The sequence below is a fragment of the Manis pentadactyla genome, chromosome 12, assembly GCF_030020395.1.
Source record: "Manis pentadactyla isolate mManPen7 chromosome 12, mManPen7.hap1, whole genome shotgun sequence".
Classification (NCBI taxonomy): domain Eukaryota; kingdom Metazoa; phylum Chordata; class Mammalia; order Pholidota; family Manidae; genus Manis; species Manis pentadactyla.
Window position 1 is genome coordinate 84,673,974 of NC_080030.1, and position 16,579 is coordinate 84,690,552.

The following is a 16,579-nucleotide window of genomic DNA, read 5'->3' on the forward strand; positions in this document are numbered from 1 at the left end:
TAGAGTGTACCAACCTGCAGGTTTGGGGCTATCTGAGCGTGCCTGGGAAATTTGTGGAGCCAGCCTATTTTCAGGGGGCCTGAAGAGCCTATGAGAAAGCTCTTGAACTTGTTTCCTGTTTGGGCTAGTAGGCATTTGGGGTAAATTGTGATATACTCTGACAGAAGTCAAATTGAGGGGGGATATATAGTCTCCTGGGAAAGAACTCATCCTAAGGGCTGAAGGAGGGAGGTGAGATGAGCTCCTCAGGACCGAACCCTCAAGTTACCAGAGGAGAAAAGAGATTCTTAGCGTAGCTTCGTGATGATCACATCTGTTCCCAGCCCAGACCCAAACACTCATGTCCGGGTCCTAGGCCAAGTGAGAGCTCCAAGTAAAAACTGAAAGAACATTCAATGAACCTTCTGTGAAACACTGAAGCACACCCACATACTGCATTGTTTTTGCCCCTCAGATCGAAAGTTACAAAGGGGAGACAGGTAACCCAATTTGGCACAGATCCCCAAATTTTGGTGCTGCGAACTTCTAAGAACCATACAGAATGTGGTAAAGTCCTTTGTGTTCAGTGGAGTGGCAGTAGAGTTCGCTGAAGACCAAGACGCTTGGAGTGACAGGATCTGGGAGAGCGGTGGTGACCCTTGCAGAAGAAGTGTGGCAGGCTGAGTTTATTTCTGATCACAAGTGAGACACCCCAGGCAACTCTCAGAAATGCCAAAGGGGACATCTCAGGGGCTACAGACCAGCATTACACAGCTAGGGTTAGTAAATCCTGAAATCTGAATAGTCCAAGGGATCTGGAATGCACCTACAGGTGGTGAGGTCCCTTCAGAGCCAGATGCAGGCTCACATACACAGATGAAGGTGCTGCTACAGTTAACTACTATTGGTCAAAAGGATTTAGCCTGTTGGGTTCTTAATAGCACCCCTAGACCTATTATTTTTCTTTCGTTTTTATTCAGTGCATATTCATCAAGTACATCATCCTTGTGTGGAGATAAGTGTAGTGAGGAAAACATATTTTGATATAATCCTTATAAACCTCATAGCCTGGTGAGCAAGGCAAATTCATTCATTTAAGCTTCCAATGATTTGTGTTACCTACCTACAATATGCTAGATACCATTCAATATATTGGAGTAACAATGATTAAGTAAGGAAGGAAGGATCTTAATCTCAAAGTGTGTACTTGGTGGGAGGCCACAGATAATAAACACATAGATGAAAAAATGAACAGGATAATTACATATAAGGATAAATACTGTGAAGGGAATAAGCATGGTGATACAATGAAGAACCATGAAAAAGCCTCACTGAAGAGGTGATATTTGAACAGGGACCTAAAAGATGGAGAAGAGCCAACCACTGAAGGTCTGCAGTTAAATATTCTGGACAAAAGCTACAATGAAAGGCAGGGCCTTAGGGCCTTCGGTGTGTTCTGGGAACTAACAGGAGGCCTGTGAGGTAGGCTTTAGGGAGAGAAGAAAAAGAACGTGATGAGATGGGCCTGGAGAATTAGAAAGGACCAAATCGTGCAGAGTGTTAGACTTTGGTCAGAAGCATAACTTCCCATCTAAGTTACTGGAAAGGCTATGAATGTTGTAAGCAGGAAATTGTCAAGATCTGAGAAATTACAGTACCGTGTGCTGAGATTTTTCATTTCCATTTTCTAACAGCACTCTCCCCAAGTCCTCAAGAAAAATTCTTTAAAGCTGGTCCTATGAAAAACGTCAAGTGGCACACTCGTCAGTGACTTAGCACAAAGCTCACTCTTTACCCTAATGTGTAGTATCTCTGTGTTGACTCAAATATCTGAACTCCTTCCCACTCCAGGGGACATAAACTAGGACACTCCGCAAGACACTGGGGTGGTGTTAGGTCCCTCCTCTCTGCTGGAGCGTTTCTACACCAAGACTACCTTGCAGTTGCCTCTCCCAGGAGGTTCATGGAAGTCAGACTTCTACTGCCCTACCTTTCACACTAAACAGCACTAGTTGAGGAATCTGACAAACATACTCATTACAACCTGTGATTCAACAGTCTCAAAAATAGTAATACAACAGGGAAGTTGGCAGAGATGTCTTGCAGACCTGATAGGACTCCAAGAAGTGTGCTTTCAGTAGACAAAGGAAGACAGTCACAATGCTTTGTAGTGGCTGTATGTTCTTATATGTGAACACAGGTGCAAAACTCAAGAGACTCTCAGAAATAATGGAGGAATATGGATTTTTCAAAGATATGGAAAGCTGCATTAGCAGGTAGGGAAGAGAGAGTCACAAACAGCCTACACGTGGAACACTGTTTCACCTTCAATATCCTCTAAACATTTTCAAAATATTTGAGGCTTCTCAATGAGATTACTCATTTATGTTTCTTTTGCTTTCCCACCATTAAAGATACATGTGTATACATGGTTACATAACCTTATATGCATGTAGTTTTATATATATTTATAACTACATTAGTTACTATATGTACACACACACACACGCACACACATACACACACATTACAGTTACAGACTTCAGAATTCCTATGTTGAAATCCTAGCCTCTAAGTTGTATGTCCTTAGAAGAAGAGGCACCAGAGATTTCTTTCTTTCTTACTTTCCCTACTTGCACAAAGGGAAAAAGCCACTTGAGGACACACTGAGAAGATGTCATCTGCAGGCTGAGGAGAGAGGCCTCACCAGAAACCAGCCCTTCTGGCACCTTGACCTCAGACTTCCAGCCTCCAAATGTGGGGAAATGAATTTCTGTTGTTTAAGCCACTCAATCTATGGTATTTTGTTATAGCAGCCTGAGCAGATTAATGCAGATTTCCATACTGTGAAGTGGGATGCTGATGTGACAAATACCTGAATATGTGGAAATGGCTTTGGACCCGGGTGATGGGCCAAGGCTGGAAGAGTTTTGAGGTGCATTCTAGAAAAGGCCTAGATTGCTGTGAAGGAACTGTTAGTAGAAACATGGGTGTTAAAGGTGACTCTGGTGAGAGTTCGGAAAGAAAAGAGGAAACATTTGGAGATTGAAGGAGGTGTAAGTGCAGCCTGATTTCTTCTTATTGCTTCTGGTAGAATGCAGAAGAGAGAGATAAACTGAGGGAATTGTTAAGCAAAAGGGAATCAGAATTTGAAGAGTTGAAAAATTCTCATTCTGTCTACTGCAAAAAATCATGAAATTGTGTTCTGAAGAGAGCACCAGGCACTGGCTGGACATTACCTCCATGTAGAGATTATATACACATTTAATCAGTCATTTCAGTTGAAGCTAAGGATAAGAAGGAGAATGTATCAGCAGAAACACTGCCAGCTGAGACAGAGACAGAGAAAAATGAACAGTATGGAGACTGTCAGACTTCCAGGATTCTCCATGGTGGAGATAAAAGAAAAATAGCACTCTTACTTTTCTTCTGTCATTTGTTAATATAACCTGATGCCTGACTAACTAAATAATACCTGATATCCAAGTAGCTGTCCCAAACTGTCATTGCTATTTTCATTGGTCAGAACATAATCTAAACTGTCACTGCTGTTTTTCTTTATAATCTAGGAAGTACTTTGTTGGCTGTGCTTGGTAATTTTTTTTTCTCTTTGGGGAATGGTTTGGTTCATTCTGTGAGATGTAGGCTTCCTGCTACTATTCATAGGGGCTCTCACCATTCCTACAGGTTCACGCCATTCTTATATGCACCCAAACTAGGTATACTAATAACTTACTTCAGAATAAATCACCATAAAGCCATATAACACTGATCACATGCTGTGAGACCTGGATTTACTATGGATTAGTAATTTAACCTCTGCCCAAGAATAAGGTAAATCTAAATATGGGAAACAGTTTCTGGAACCAAAATTTGGGTTGTAAAAATGTAACAACGTAAGATGTAACAGTGACTTCAATTAGTGAACAAAAAAAAAAAAAGGCAACTGTGCTGACAGAAAATCATCAGATAAACAAAAATGTGACATGAGGATAATGATAAACTTACAATAGTCCAAACTATTATGTTACAACGTGAAACTTTCCATCTTAAAATAATGTCATAATCTTTTGGCAAATTGTGTGTTTTGTGGAAGGCCTGACTGTGAAAATAAACAAGTTCGTTCACTGTCAGACGAATGTAGGCCAAATGAGTAATTGTGGTATGTTTTGACTGGAAGAACTTCATTTTCTTACTCATCTTTGGAGGTGGCTCCTAATTGGTCTATGATTGCAATGGTGTGGATGAACAACAGCTAGGGATCAAAATCTATTGGGATTGATAATTCATGGGCATTGATTCTAGGTATGGTAAAAAAGCTAAAGCCACCGCTGTGTGTAGAGGTCCAAACTCTACACTGCAACTATTTATCCCAATATGGTACATTGGTATGTATCTCCCAAGTAAAAAATCAGTGCGGCATTTAGCCAAGAATGGTACCTACTTTTGTTTCTGAACAGCTTGTAATGATAACTTGTCAATAACTAGTTGTTGATAACAGTACAAATGTTGAGAATTTACAAGAAGTATAAATGATTAAAGTTCCCTGTCCTCAAGGAAGTATACAAATATCTTAGAGGAAATAGGATTCTGAAATACCTTAATACTCATTAATGTTGGTTTTTTAGCTAACATTCATTGAGTGCATGCAGTGTACTAGGTATCATTCTAAGCACTAAGGATATTGTAAAAGACATAATAAACAAGATAAATAAATAGGGAAGAGAAGTAATACTATAGGATTTTTATAGACCACAGCTGTCTCATAAAAATACCATGCAAATTGCATAATTTTCAATTTTCCACTAGTCATATTAAAAAGGTAAAACTAGAGAAATAAATTTTAATAAAATTTTTATCTTGAATTTTGACTTTCACAAAAGATGCAAAGGTAGTACAGAGAGTAGACTTCATTTCCCTATTGTTAACATCTTATATTACTGTAGTACATTTGTAGAAATTAAGAAACCAACACTGTCGTTAAGCTTCAAAAGATTGGAGACTGACGAAAATTAGGCTTGGGGTGGATTAATGTTGTGCATTGAGCATTGACCCCCCTATACAGAATTTTATTGTTGTCAACAACCATTTGATCAATAAATATGAGAGATGCCCTCACACACACACACAAAATATATATATATATATACACGCACTTCCAATTGTAAAATAAGTAAGTAACCAGGATGTAATGTATAGCATAAGGAATATAGTCAAAATATTGTAACAACTTGGTATGGTGATAGCTGGTACCTAGAATTATCATGTATATAAATGTTGAATCACTGTGTTGTACACCTGAAACTAATGTAATACTGTGTGTCAACTACCCTTCAATAAAAAAATATATATATAAAAAAAAAGAAAAAAAGAAACCAACACTGATATATTACTATTAACTACTTCAGTTATTTGGATTTCATCAGTGTTTTCATGAATGTCCACTTTCTGTTCTAGGATCCTATTTATGATACCACATTTCATTTAGTTGTCATGTCTCCTTATCCTCTAGTTTGTGACTAGAAATATTAAATTAATAACATGTTTTATTTAACACAGTATATCAAAAATGTCACTTCAAACTGTGGTCGGTATTTTTTAAATAATCAACAAAACGTTTTACATTAATTTTTTCAAACTTAAGTCTTCAAAAATCAGTGTGTATTTTTATACTTAAAGCACATACCAAACTCACTTTCATTGGAAGTACTTAATCTGCATTTAGATAGAAAAGTTACAGTTGAAAACGTCAATGCACATACTCAGGTTTTTCCAAATATACTTGAAATTGCTCTGAATAGTATCAGTTTATAAATTTAAATTGAGCAAATTAATTAAAAAATTCAGTTCCTTAGTTGCACTAGCAACATTCCAAGTGCTTACCAGCTATTTGTGGCTGAAGGCAACTGAACAATGCAACTTGAGGCCATGGTGAGGAATTTTGGCTGTTACTTTGAGTGATATGTGACAGGGAGCTCTGAAGAGTTTTGGGAAAAGGAATGACATGACTTAAGATTGTTCCTCTGTGCTGGAGAATAAATTGAGATATGGCAAGGGCAGAAGTAAGGAGACCAGCCAGTCCGAGTGATGAATCCAGTTGAGTGATGGAGGTGCCTGGGCCTATGGTGGTAGCAATGAAAGTTCGGAGAAGTGGTAGGATTCCAGGAATATCTTGTTAGAGTTAACACAGTCTGCTTATGCATGGATGTGGGGTCAGGGATGACCCCACGGTTTTTGGCCTTAAAAATGGAACAAAGAATTGTCATTTACAGAGATTTTGTAAGAAGCAGGTTTGCGGGATAGAGGGAAGATCAGCGGCTCAGTTTTGAACATTTTGAGTTTAACATGACTATGAGACATTTCATTGGAGATGTTAAGAAAGCAATAGATATATTAGTTTGAGTTCAGGAGAGACAGCTCAGCTGGAGATAAAAATTTGGTAGTCATTAACATAGATGATATTTAAATATAAGACTGGAAGAGATCACCAAAAGTGTGAGTATACAGAAAGAAGTGTTAGGTGAGGTTATTCAGCAGCAGTATTTTCAGTAAAACGCAAATTTTGAGATCTCAAGCCCCAAAAGGATGAACAAGAATTGGTGGAATAGTGAATTCCTTCCAAGTAAAAGCATTGTTAGACCAAAGGGTGCACAGCTGGTGATAAGCCAACCAGGTATTAGCAGATCACTTCACTCTGCTGAAGCAAAACTACACAGCTAGCAGGTATGGAAGGGGCATTAAGTGAGGACGGGCTTTCACGCGGGGAAAGGGCTAGCCAGAGGTGGGAATGCAAGGGTTCTAAGGACGTCTTTGGAGGGAAATGACAGCTGCAGTTGGTGTCCTACACACACAAAAAACCAAACCACCTGTTCTATCAGAGCATTCTGTCGCAATCCTGGTACAAGAGACAGCTCTCCGTTCGGGAGGTGAGAAGGTGCTGGTTGGAGCACAAAGCCTCTCCGCGGCAGAGGAGAGCACTGGCCTGTGTTAGGGAGGCGCCCTTCCCTCGACGCGCTTGGGGTCTCGGCGGGACGGGCTCGGCGAGGGGAGCTGATAAGGCGAGTACTGGCGCAACCGCTGTGGCGGACAAAGGGGAAGAAGCACGGGGGAGGCGCAAGGACAAAGATCACTCAGATGGTCGGGCGGCAGGTAGCGCTGCGAACGACCTCCTACAACATCCCCGCTCCGCCCGCAGGGAGGGGATGGCCGGCGCACGACCTCCGCGGCGACGGGGGGCTTACAGCGCTCACACGTCGCCTTTCCCAAGTCCTCATGTTGGGAGCAACCTCCCCACCCCTGTTTTCCTCTCACCACGTAGCCCCGCCCGGGAGTAGCTCCTTCCCCGGCAAAAATACGGCCCGGTTAAACCGGAAGGTGCGCGTGAGCCGGCCAGGCGGCAGGGCGGCCCCGCCGCGGGAGAGCTCCGCAGCCGCGCCGCTGCGCGGGCGGAGTCAGAACGGCAGGCGCGCCCGGAGCGGACGCACGGGACGCGGGGCCGGGGCGGGGCCGACGCGCACGCACCAATCACGGCGGACGCCGCCGGGCGCCAGCCTCGGCCAATAAGCGGCCGCGGTGAGAGCGGCGAGGAAATTCAAACTCGTTTGCGCAGAGGAGCTTGTATTCCACCTCTTCCTCTCTGCCGCCTCCCGGCCGGTGAGTTACTTGGCGGGCGCGCGGAGGAACGGCCGCGGCCGGAGTGCGGGCTCTCCAACTCCGCGGGTCGGCGGGCGGTGGGGTGGGCGGGCAGGTTCGGAGCCCCGTGGGGGGGCCTGCGGCCCGGCTCGCCGAGCTGTGGGGGGGTGGAAGGGAGGTCTCGCCGCCGCCACCCCGCCAAAGGGCGGGGAGGGAGGTTGTGCTGAGGATCTCGGGAAGAGAGGCGCGAGTGGACCTTGCTGGAGAGAGGGCCTGGAGGGGCATCTGGGGAAGTGTGGAGACAGGAGATACCGTCTCCCAGAAGAGGCTTACTCTGTTATCTGGTATTTTAGAGCAAGGAGAGGCGATGGCTTTGTTCTGACAGTTGCTTTTCGAACCTGTCTTCAAGAGGTGTTATCTAGCTGATCACTTTATCGCCCCTTTTCATTGCCAAACGCTAGGTCAGGGACGGCATTGATACTATTTTTGGCCCTGAGTTGCTGGGTTGATCTTAGAGGATCACAAAGGTGAAATTGAGGGACACTGTTTATCAAGCATCACCACCATTCAGACAAGCAAGTGCTCAGTCGAATACAGTAGGTTCTTGGCATTACAATGACTAAGGTAGCAAATTATGATTCTGCCAGATATGCACAAGATCAAGCCTGATGATATCCCATGTATCCTTAAAGGGCTATAATGGATATATTCAGCTTTGAAAGCACTTGCAGTGTGCAGGTTTACTCACACAAAGCAGGTGAATAAAGGAGTGGTTATTCTCATTACCAAAAATATTCTTTTTTGTCTGTATTTCACTACCAGAGTCCATGCAAACATTCCATCACATTTTTAAAAAATGAATTTGCAGATGGCCCAGAGAAAATAATTCTGGAAAGAGAGTGAAAGGATAACGTAGAAGAGAAATGGAAAGTTTGAAGGGGGCAGGGGCTACGGTGGGGCAGCAATTTCTGTGTTGTGCAAGGCTTCTTTTAAGTTCTTTTGGGAAGAAAAGGTGTATTTGGCCTATTGGAAAACTTGCTGGACGAATTACAAATATGTGCAGGTGTTTTTGTGCACATAGCTTCACAGATACAACCTTAATAATATCTGTGTTTAGGTGTATTCATGTAACGAATGCTTTGGTCTTTTGGGTTCCAAAAAGTCTGCTTGAAATTTCTTTTTTCTTTAATGCTAGTAAAAATAGGAATTATGGCTAGCTCATTTTTTTCCTTAGAAATGGAGGCTGATGATGTAAGTGGCAGAGAATTGACAATTGATTCTATAATGAACAAAGTGAGAGATATTAAAAATAAATTTAAAAATGAAGACCTTACTGATGAGCTAAGCTTGAATAAAGTCTCTGCTGATACTACAGGTGAGTTCCTTTCTTTTTTTTTTTTTTTTTGAGTGCCCTCTAAGCTAAAGGAAAGAAATGTTAACCAGTATGTATTTGCATAATGTAATTTCTCAGTAATTGATGCTTACCAGTTAGGTACAAACACTATATTTTAACCCTTTTATGTGGAAATAGTCCCACATTTTTTACTTTATTAAGAAAATGAAACTCAACATCATTTTTATTGCAGTGTGCTCATAGGTACATAAATATTTCTTAATAAAATACATTTTTTTAGTTTATTAAGAAAAGGAAATTTAATATCATTTTTATTGCAGTGTGCTCAGAGGTACATCAATTGATGGCATTCAGTGGCATCAGTGCCATTTTTTTCAATTCCTTTTGCTGCAAACTGAGAAAGCGTCACCAGTCTCAATAAAATTATGTACAAACTTAAAGTCAAACACTCAATTTTCCGTTTGGAGAATCTTCTTATTTACTCCCACATGCAGAAACTGGCCTTTCTTTCCAGTTATTCACTGTTCCAGTCCCGGTGTCTTCTCTGCTGTCTCTTCTTTTGGCTAGACCATCTCCTCTCCCAAAGCCTTTGTTCCTGCTCTCTACCTCACACACCACTCCCTAGATACCTGCGCGCTCTTCCCTCCTGCAGGTCTTTGTTTGAATGTCCTTTTGGTGAGGCTTTCCCTAAGCCACCTATTTAGAATAGCAACTGCTGGAGTGGGCGTGTTCCCCTCATCTCTCTTCCCTATATTATTTTTCTCTGTGGCACTGATCACTTTATATCTAATTTACTCTTACATCTGTTTATTGTCTGTCTCCACGAGAATGTGAGCTCCATGAGGGCATGGTTGCATCTGTTTTGTTTTATCTGTATAGCTCAGAATGGTGCCTGGCACGTCGTAGGTACTTAAATGTTACCCTAGATTTTTTACTGTATTTCAGATTGTTGAGGTCATTTGAAAAGCGACCTTTAGATAAGTTTGTTATGTCTATACTGCCCATTAAATGGATGAAAATAAATGGAAGAAGCTAGTTATGATAGCAGATCACATTCACTTGAAACAACCTAGAACCTGATCATTTTGGTGTTAAGCAAATTCTTAATATCACCGTACTTCATTATGTGCTTTTAAAAAGCAGTAAGAAAGCTTGTACACTAAGGTAGATGACTCCTTTTAAAATTCTTAGCTTACTCAAAACTGTAAATACTCAACATATTTTGATAATTGGGATGTAAGACATTATCATAAGTACTGAGGAAGATCGAAAGATGCTTAAAACCATAAGATGGTTTTTCTAGACGAGAAGAATTTATCCACTATGCTACACTGTAATTTATATTTTGAATCAAGTGAATACTAATACAATAAAATACAATGCTCTTGACTTTTGAATAGAGGGAGAATGGGGTACTCAGGCACGAAGAATACATCTGTGAAGATGCAATGGTTTTTTTTCTTTTTAGCCATTACTAGTTCTCCTTTTATTTTTATTTATTAATTTTTTTATTAATTTTATTTTTGTATCATTAATCTACAATTACATGAAGGACATTATGTTTACTAGGCTTCCCCCTTCACCAAGTCCCCCCCACATCCCCATTCACAGTCACTGTCCATCAAAATAGTAAGATGCTGTAAAATCACTACTTGTCACCAAGTTCATAGTCACTGTCCTTCAACATAGTAAGATGCTGTAAAATCACTACTTGTCTTCTCTGTGTTGCACAGCCCTCCCCGTGACCCCCCAACACTATACATGCTAATCGTAATGCCCCCTTTCTTTTTTCCTGCCCTTATCCCTCCCTTCCCACCTGTCCTCCCCAGTCCCTTTCCCTTTGGTAACTGTTAGTCCATTCTTGGGTTCTGTGCTTCTGCTGCTGTTTTGTTCCTTCAGTTTTCTTTTGTTCTTATACTCCACATATGAGTGAAATCATTTGGTACTTGTCTTTCTCCACCTGGCTTATTTCACTGAGCATAATACCCTCTAGCTCCATCCATGTTGTTGCAAATGGTAGGATCTGTTTTTTCTTATAGCTGAGTAATACTCCAGTATGTATATGTACCACCACATCTTCTTTATCCATTCATCTACTGATGGACATTTAGGTTGCTTCCATATCTTGGCTATTGTCAATAGTGCAGCGATAAACATAGGGGTGAAGATGCAATGGTTTTTAGACAGCTTGCAGACAAATTTATTAGGAAAGCCATGCATGGGGGGTAAAACTGGAAAATGAAGTTAGATAGGACCAGATTAAATTTAAAATAGAAAGCAAAGTTATGAATGTGTTATGTTTTAGTAAGAAGCAAAAACAAATATTCTTAAGGAAAGATTTAGCCCTTTTTGAAGATAATTGAAACTTACAGGAATGCTAATTTCTCTGAGAAATGTGAATTTAATAATTAGTCATGACTAAAATGTCCTGTACAAGCAACTTTCATTAATTCAAGCTGTCTTTCTAAAACATCACTAACGAAAGAAAAAATAAGTTACAACATGAAAATTATGGAGAAATACGGGTAACTTGGGGAAGAAAATGACCATATCAATTGCATATCTTTTGTAAACTGATTTTGTTTGGTTGGTTTAAAGTAAGTTTGAGATTTATGGAGATAATGGATGGATAAGTTTGTAAGCTGGTTATGTTAGAACTAGGGCACTGTTTCTAATTTTTAAAGAATAAGTCATTGATGAAAAATTTTCCAAGAAAGTACAGGTAATGGTGGGAGAAGCTTAGGTTTTCTTTGGATAGTTAGGATGCTAAAATAGAATCATGCTACTCCAGGATAATGTTTTCTTAGACCACATATGGTTTTTTAAAACTACTTATACAAAAATAATTTTATTTCCAATTTTTTTCTTTCCTTCAAAATATATAGCTTTTTGGGGTAAAATATATCCTCATTAAAGACAACACATGCAGTAAACAAATTGCTTATATGTACACAAATTGTTAAAGTTAAAAAATATTTTAAGGAGTTTATGTTTATACTGAGAATATAAATGGTTAGCTATTTTGAAGGAAATGTGCAATTTGGCATTTATTTTGTCTTCTGTTGTGGTATATTTTGATCTCCTTATTCAGATAACTCGGGAACTGTTAACCAAATTATAATGATGGCAAACAACCCAGAAGACTGGTTGAATTTGTTGCTCAAACTAGAGAAAAACAGTGTTCCCTTAAGTGATGCCCTTTTAAATAAATTGATCGGACGTTACAGTCAAGCCATTGAAGCACTTCCTCCAGATAAATATGGTCAAAATGAGAGTTTTGCTCGAATTCAAATAAGATTTGCTGAATTAAAAGCGTAAGTATTTGCATTTGAACTACATTTGGTTTATAATTAACAAGTGAATAATGTAAACTCTATTTATATACATTTGGTTTATAATTAACAAGTGAATAATGTAAACTCTATATACATTTCTACAAAAGTTACATAATGTAGACTTTGCCTAAAAAGATTTAAAAAATTAACTTACTGGCACTTAATTTTACACATGGGAGAAAACAACATCCCATGTCCTTTGGAAAAACGGAATGAGTAGTTATACTTAGGTAACTGTGTCCTGTTTCTTAAAATTTGACTCTGAAATCTTTATCACAGTATTCAAGAGCCAGATGATGCACGCGACTACTTTCAGATGGCCAGAGCAAACTGCAAGAAATTTGCTTTTGTGCATGTATCTTTTGCACAATTTGAACTATCACAAGGTAATCTGAAAACATCAAGTCCAAATTTTTTTTTGAGAGGGCATCTCTCATATTTATTGATCAAATGGTTGTTAACAACAATAAAATTCTGTACAGGGGACTCAATGCACAATCATTAATCAACCCCAAGGCTAATTCTCAACAGTCTCCAATCTTCTGAAGCATAACGAACAAGTTCTTACATGGTGAACAAGTTCTTACATAGTGAATAAGTTCTTACATGGTGAGCAGTGCAAGGGCAGTCATCACAGAAACTTTCGGTTTTGATCACGCATCATGAACTATAAACAATCAGGTCAAATATGATTATTCGTTTGATTTTTGTACTTGATTTATATGTGAATCCCACATTTCTCCCTTATTATTATTATTATTATTATTATTATTATTATTTTTTTTTTTTTTTAAATAAAATGCTGAAGTGGTAGATAGATGCAAGATAAAGGTAGAAAACATAGTTTAGTGCTGTAAGAGGGCAAATGTAGATGATATACATATATGTGCCTATAGACTAAGTATTAATCCAAGCTAGACAAGGGCAACAAAACATCCACGGATGCAGAAGATTTCTCTCAAAATGGGGGGGTGAGGTTCTAAGCCTCACCTCTGATGATCCCCAATTTCTCACCTGATGGCCCCCCTGCGACTGTGCCTGTCTTAGGTTGTTCCTCCCTTGAGGAATCTTACCTGTCTCTGGCTAACCAGTCATCTTCCGGGACCATTCAAGTCCAAATTTTAAGTAAAAGGTAACTCCGTACTGTAAGTCACAGCCTAGTACTGAATTATATGTATGGAGTAGAAATTTAGAGCAAACAACATGAAAGTTGATCAGAAGAGAATTAAGGGAGAAGACTACCACCTATGTGTAAATGCAGAGGTTATTTGTTATACTAGTTCTCCCGCTTGGTAAGGGAAATGAGCATGAGCATCATGTTTGTGCTATTTAGTTAGATTCAGGAAATGACTAAAGGAAAGTAGCTTCTTCACTAGTATTGTGGGATGAAGGATTTAAGACATTTATGCTAGAGCTTAGATAATCTTTTTTTATGCTGTGGTTTCATAGCACACAAATATACATAAAAGTATAATTGTAACATTAATTGGTAGTTTTCTTTTAATTAGAAAAAAAAAGTAAACTACTATAGAACGTTTTATTGCTACTCAGTTAGTTCTTTGTAGTCTGGACCTTTTGGATAGAACCAAGGGCGTCTGTCTCTTCCTCAGACATCTTTAGCCCATTCCTTAGCCTTTTCTCTTCTTACTTTCTGGGGACTTTGGAGCCACCCTCTTTATCTGCTCTGTGGCCATGTGTTCCTATTTTGCTGCTGCCTTGTTTCTGCTCCAACCTGATCCCATTTAACACCAGTGATCCACACATTATCATCACTTGTTTGGCTTAGCTACGGTCCCCACAATGGTGCCCAAGGCTGGGCTCAGTCAGTGGAGGTGTTCCCCAGGATTTAGGTTGGAAAAAGGATTGTACAAACTCAGGTAATGGTTTGAGAACTCTGAACTTACTCAGATAATTTCTCAGTTGTAGTTATCTGAATCCTCATCTTTGGCCTATCCTGTGCACAATCAGGTGACTTAAAAAAAAATCATCCCTTTCCTGCCTAGGAAAATTGATTCCTCCTTGCCTATTAGAGTAGGTTTGGCCAGGCTTTTAAAATATACTGTCTTTCCTTAATTCGACTTAAAAAGGTTTTTTGAAGTATTGTGGCCTATCAACAGCAACTATAAACTTTACATTTTTAGAGCACATAAATATTAAAAATCTCTAATTATATTTATTATCTATAATGAAAGAAATAAACTTGATTGGTATTACTGCAATGTAGTAGTAGTAGTCTCAAGGTCAAAATTGTGATCATTTTGAATAAGGTTAATAAATAGGCTTTTGGGAAATATGTAGCATCCCTGAAAACCCATGTGCAATTTGGTATATATGTATGTTTTTGTAGGGGTGGAGTGCATTTCATAGATTTTAGCAGATTCTCAAAGGGATCTATGACTTTATTAAGCTCCCTAATTACTAGATTTTATCTAAGCCTTTGTTCTTAAAGAGTCCTAAAATGCTTAATACATGAAAGACCACTATTTTGAATAAATATAGACTTAACCACTGTCACATATGTTTATGTTTTTAAAATCTGTAAATTGTCAGGAGCTAGAGGCCATCTTTTAATCATTTTTATACCATAAGTGCATGGCATAGGTCCGTGGCTTCCATAAATACTGGTAACACATTACATAAGATATATGATGCATATATTTAATATTTATAAAACAAATTCTAGACTCAATATTGGTAAGTTTGCAGTTGAAAGAAAATTTCATTGGCAACTTCTCTGTAGTCAGAAAGGTAACTATGGTAGACTTTCATTTATTTTGCATTTTGGGGTAGTGTAGGTAAGTCTGTAGCTAGAGGTTAATCTTTATTATTACATTTTTTTTATATGAATCCTTTCGATGGAGGATTCCCCTTAGCAAAATATGTCAACCTTTTCTTAATGACTAAAGGTTATAATGAAAGATAATTATTATACTACATTGTAACAGACTGATACTCTTGGACTATTGTAACATCTAGGGCTTAGTTTTCCCTTTTACTAAATTCCCTTAAGATTTTATTTTAGTTGGTCTTTGCTATCCCCACTTTGTAACTGCTTTATTTTGGAAAATGGATAGTAGTGGTAAGCTAATGCATAATTAGATCAATTGCATATTACACAAATCATGTTAGCTATTATCAGACATGAGAAATTGCTTATGAAATAAAGTCTGTGAGCCTTGGAATAAATATTTTTGCCTAAGCCTTTTTAATTTTCCTAGGTCTTAATGAGTAGGTGTTTGGGGAGTAGAGATTGTTGCATTAAAATGACAATTACCTTTTACTTTCTTAGGTAATTTCAAAAAAAGTAAACAACTTCTCCATAAAGCTATAGAATGTGGAGCAGTACCACTAGAAATGCTGGAAATTGCTATTCAAAATTTAAACCTTCAAAAAAAGCAGCTGCTTTCAGAGGAGGAAAAGAAGAGTTTATCAGGTAAATGTATTAATGTGTGTTAATACTTTGCTATAGTATAATGTCCTGCAAAAAAGAACTCAGAATCATATTTTATAGAGAAGTATCTTTTATGTACAATGATCAAAATCTAAAATTAAATTTTAGAGGTAAAGAGATAAGACTTTTAGAAGTACAGAAGTCTTAACTACCTTGTTGGGTTTTTTTCCTAATTAAATTCCCACTGGTAACACATTAAAAGCAACTCAATCTAAGCAAGAGAATGACTTCTTGCTTTTAGAAACAGGGAATGTGCCTTTATTCTAGGAAAGCAGTTTTGTGATTATGAAATGGTTATAAAAAGTAGTTAGAGAATTATCTTCATAACATTTTCATACCTGCATATCTTTTTGGGGGCAAATATTTACTATGAACTTTTTAAATGTTGTTTGTGAGGTTACTTTTTGTATATTCCTTATGTCTTTATAAATTAATTACAATTTCAAAATTTTTACAGCATCTACAGTATTAAATGCCCATGAACCATTCCCCAGTTCACGTGGGCATTTACAGAACAGGAGCATCAGTTGTGATTCTAGAGGTCAGACAACAAAAGCCAGGTTTTTGTATGGGTAAGGAAACTGAATCTATTTTTTAAATGGTCATCAAACATATTTATACATCTACATATATATTTTCATGTTGCAGTGATAAGAGTGTTTAGCAGTTAATGGAAACATATATGTTAATATTCTTCTTTTAAAAATTGGGGGTATTTCTGTTTAGAGAGAACATGCCCCCTCACGATGCAGAGATGTGTCATCGAAATCCCTTGAAACAAACAAACAATGCTAAACGGGTAAGTTATTTTTAATCTACTTAGATTAA

At 38.5% G+C, this 16,579-nt stretch overlaps 1 protein-coding gene and 1 long non-coding RNA gene across 4 annotated transcripts in view; one reads left to right on the forward strand and one right to left on the reverse strand.

The window, feature by feature from the left end:
- Positions 1–6,027: 6,027 nt before the first annotated feature.
- LOC130679849 (uncharacterized) lies at positions 6,028–7,410 on the reverse strand. The gene is made up of 2 exons (XR_008992809.1): positions 7,291–7,410; positions 6,028–7,056 (listed from the first exon to the last, which is right to left on the reverse strand). It is a non-coding gene; the product is annotated as an uncharacterized LOC130679849 (long non-coding RNA).
- Positions 7,411–7,484: 74 nt separating this feature from the next.
- The window catches only part of TTK (TTK protein kinase), a 75,515-nt gene continuing 66,420 nt past the window's right edge, over positions 7,485–16,579 (forward strand). For 2 of the 3 annotated variants that reach the window (XM_057489372.1, XM_057489374.1), the window contains exons 1-7: positions 7,485–7,632; positions 8,846–8,986; positions 12,057–12,279; positions 12,580–12,686; positions 15,590–15,733; positions 16,209–16,323; positions 16,478–16,550. In XM_057489372.1, coding sequence (XP_057345355.1) covers positions 8,848–8,986; positions 12,057–12,279; positions 12,580–12,686; positions 15,590–15,733; positions 16,209–16,323; positions 16,478–16,550 — 801 coding nt within the window. In that variant the 5' untranslated portion in view covers positions 7,485–7,632; positions 8,846–8,847. Of the gene's footprint in view, positions 7,633–7,916; positions 8,208–8,845; positions 8,987–12,056; positions 12,280–12,579; positions 12,687–15,589; positions 15,734–16,208; positions 16,324–16,477; positions 16,551–16,579 lie in introns of those variants that run through there. The other variant, XM_057489373.1, reaches the window with a different exon arrangement.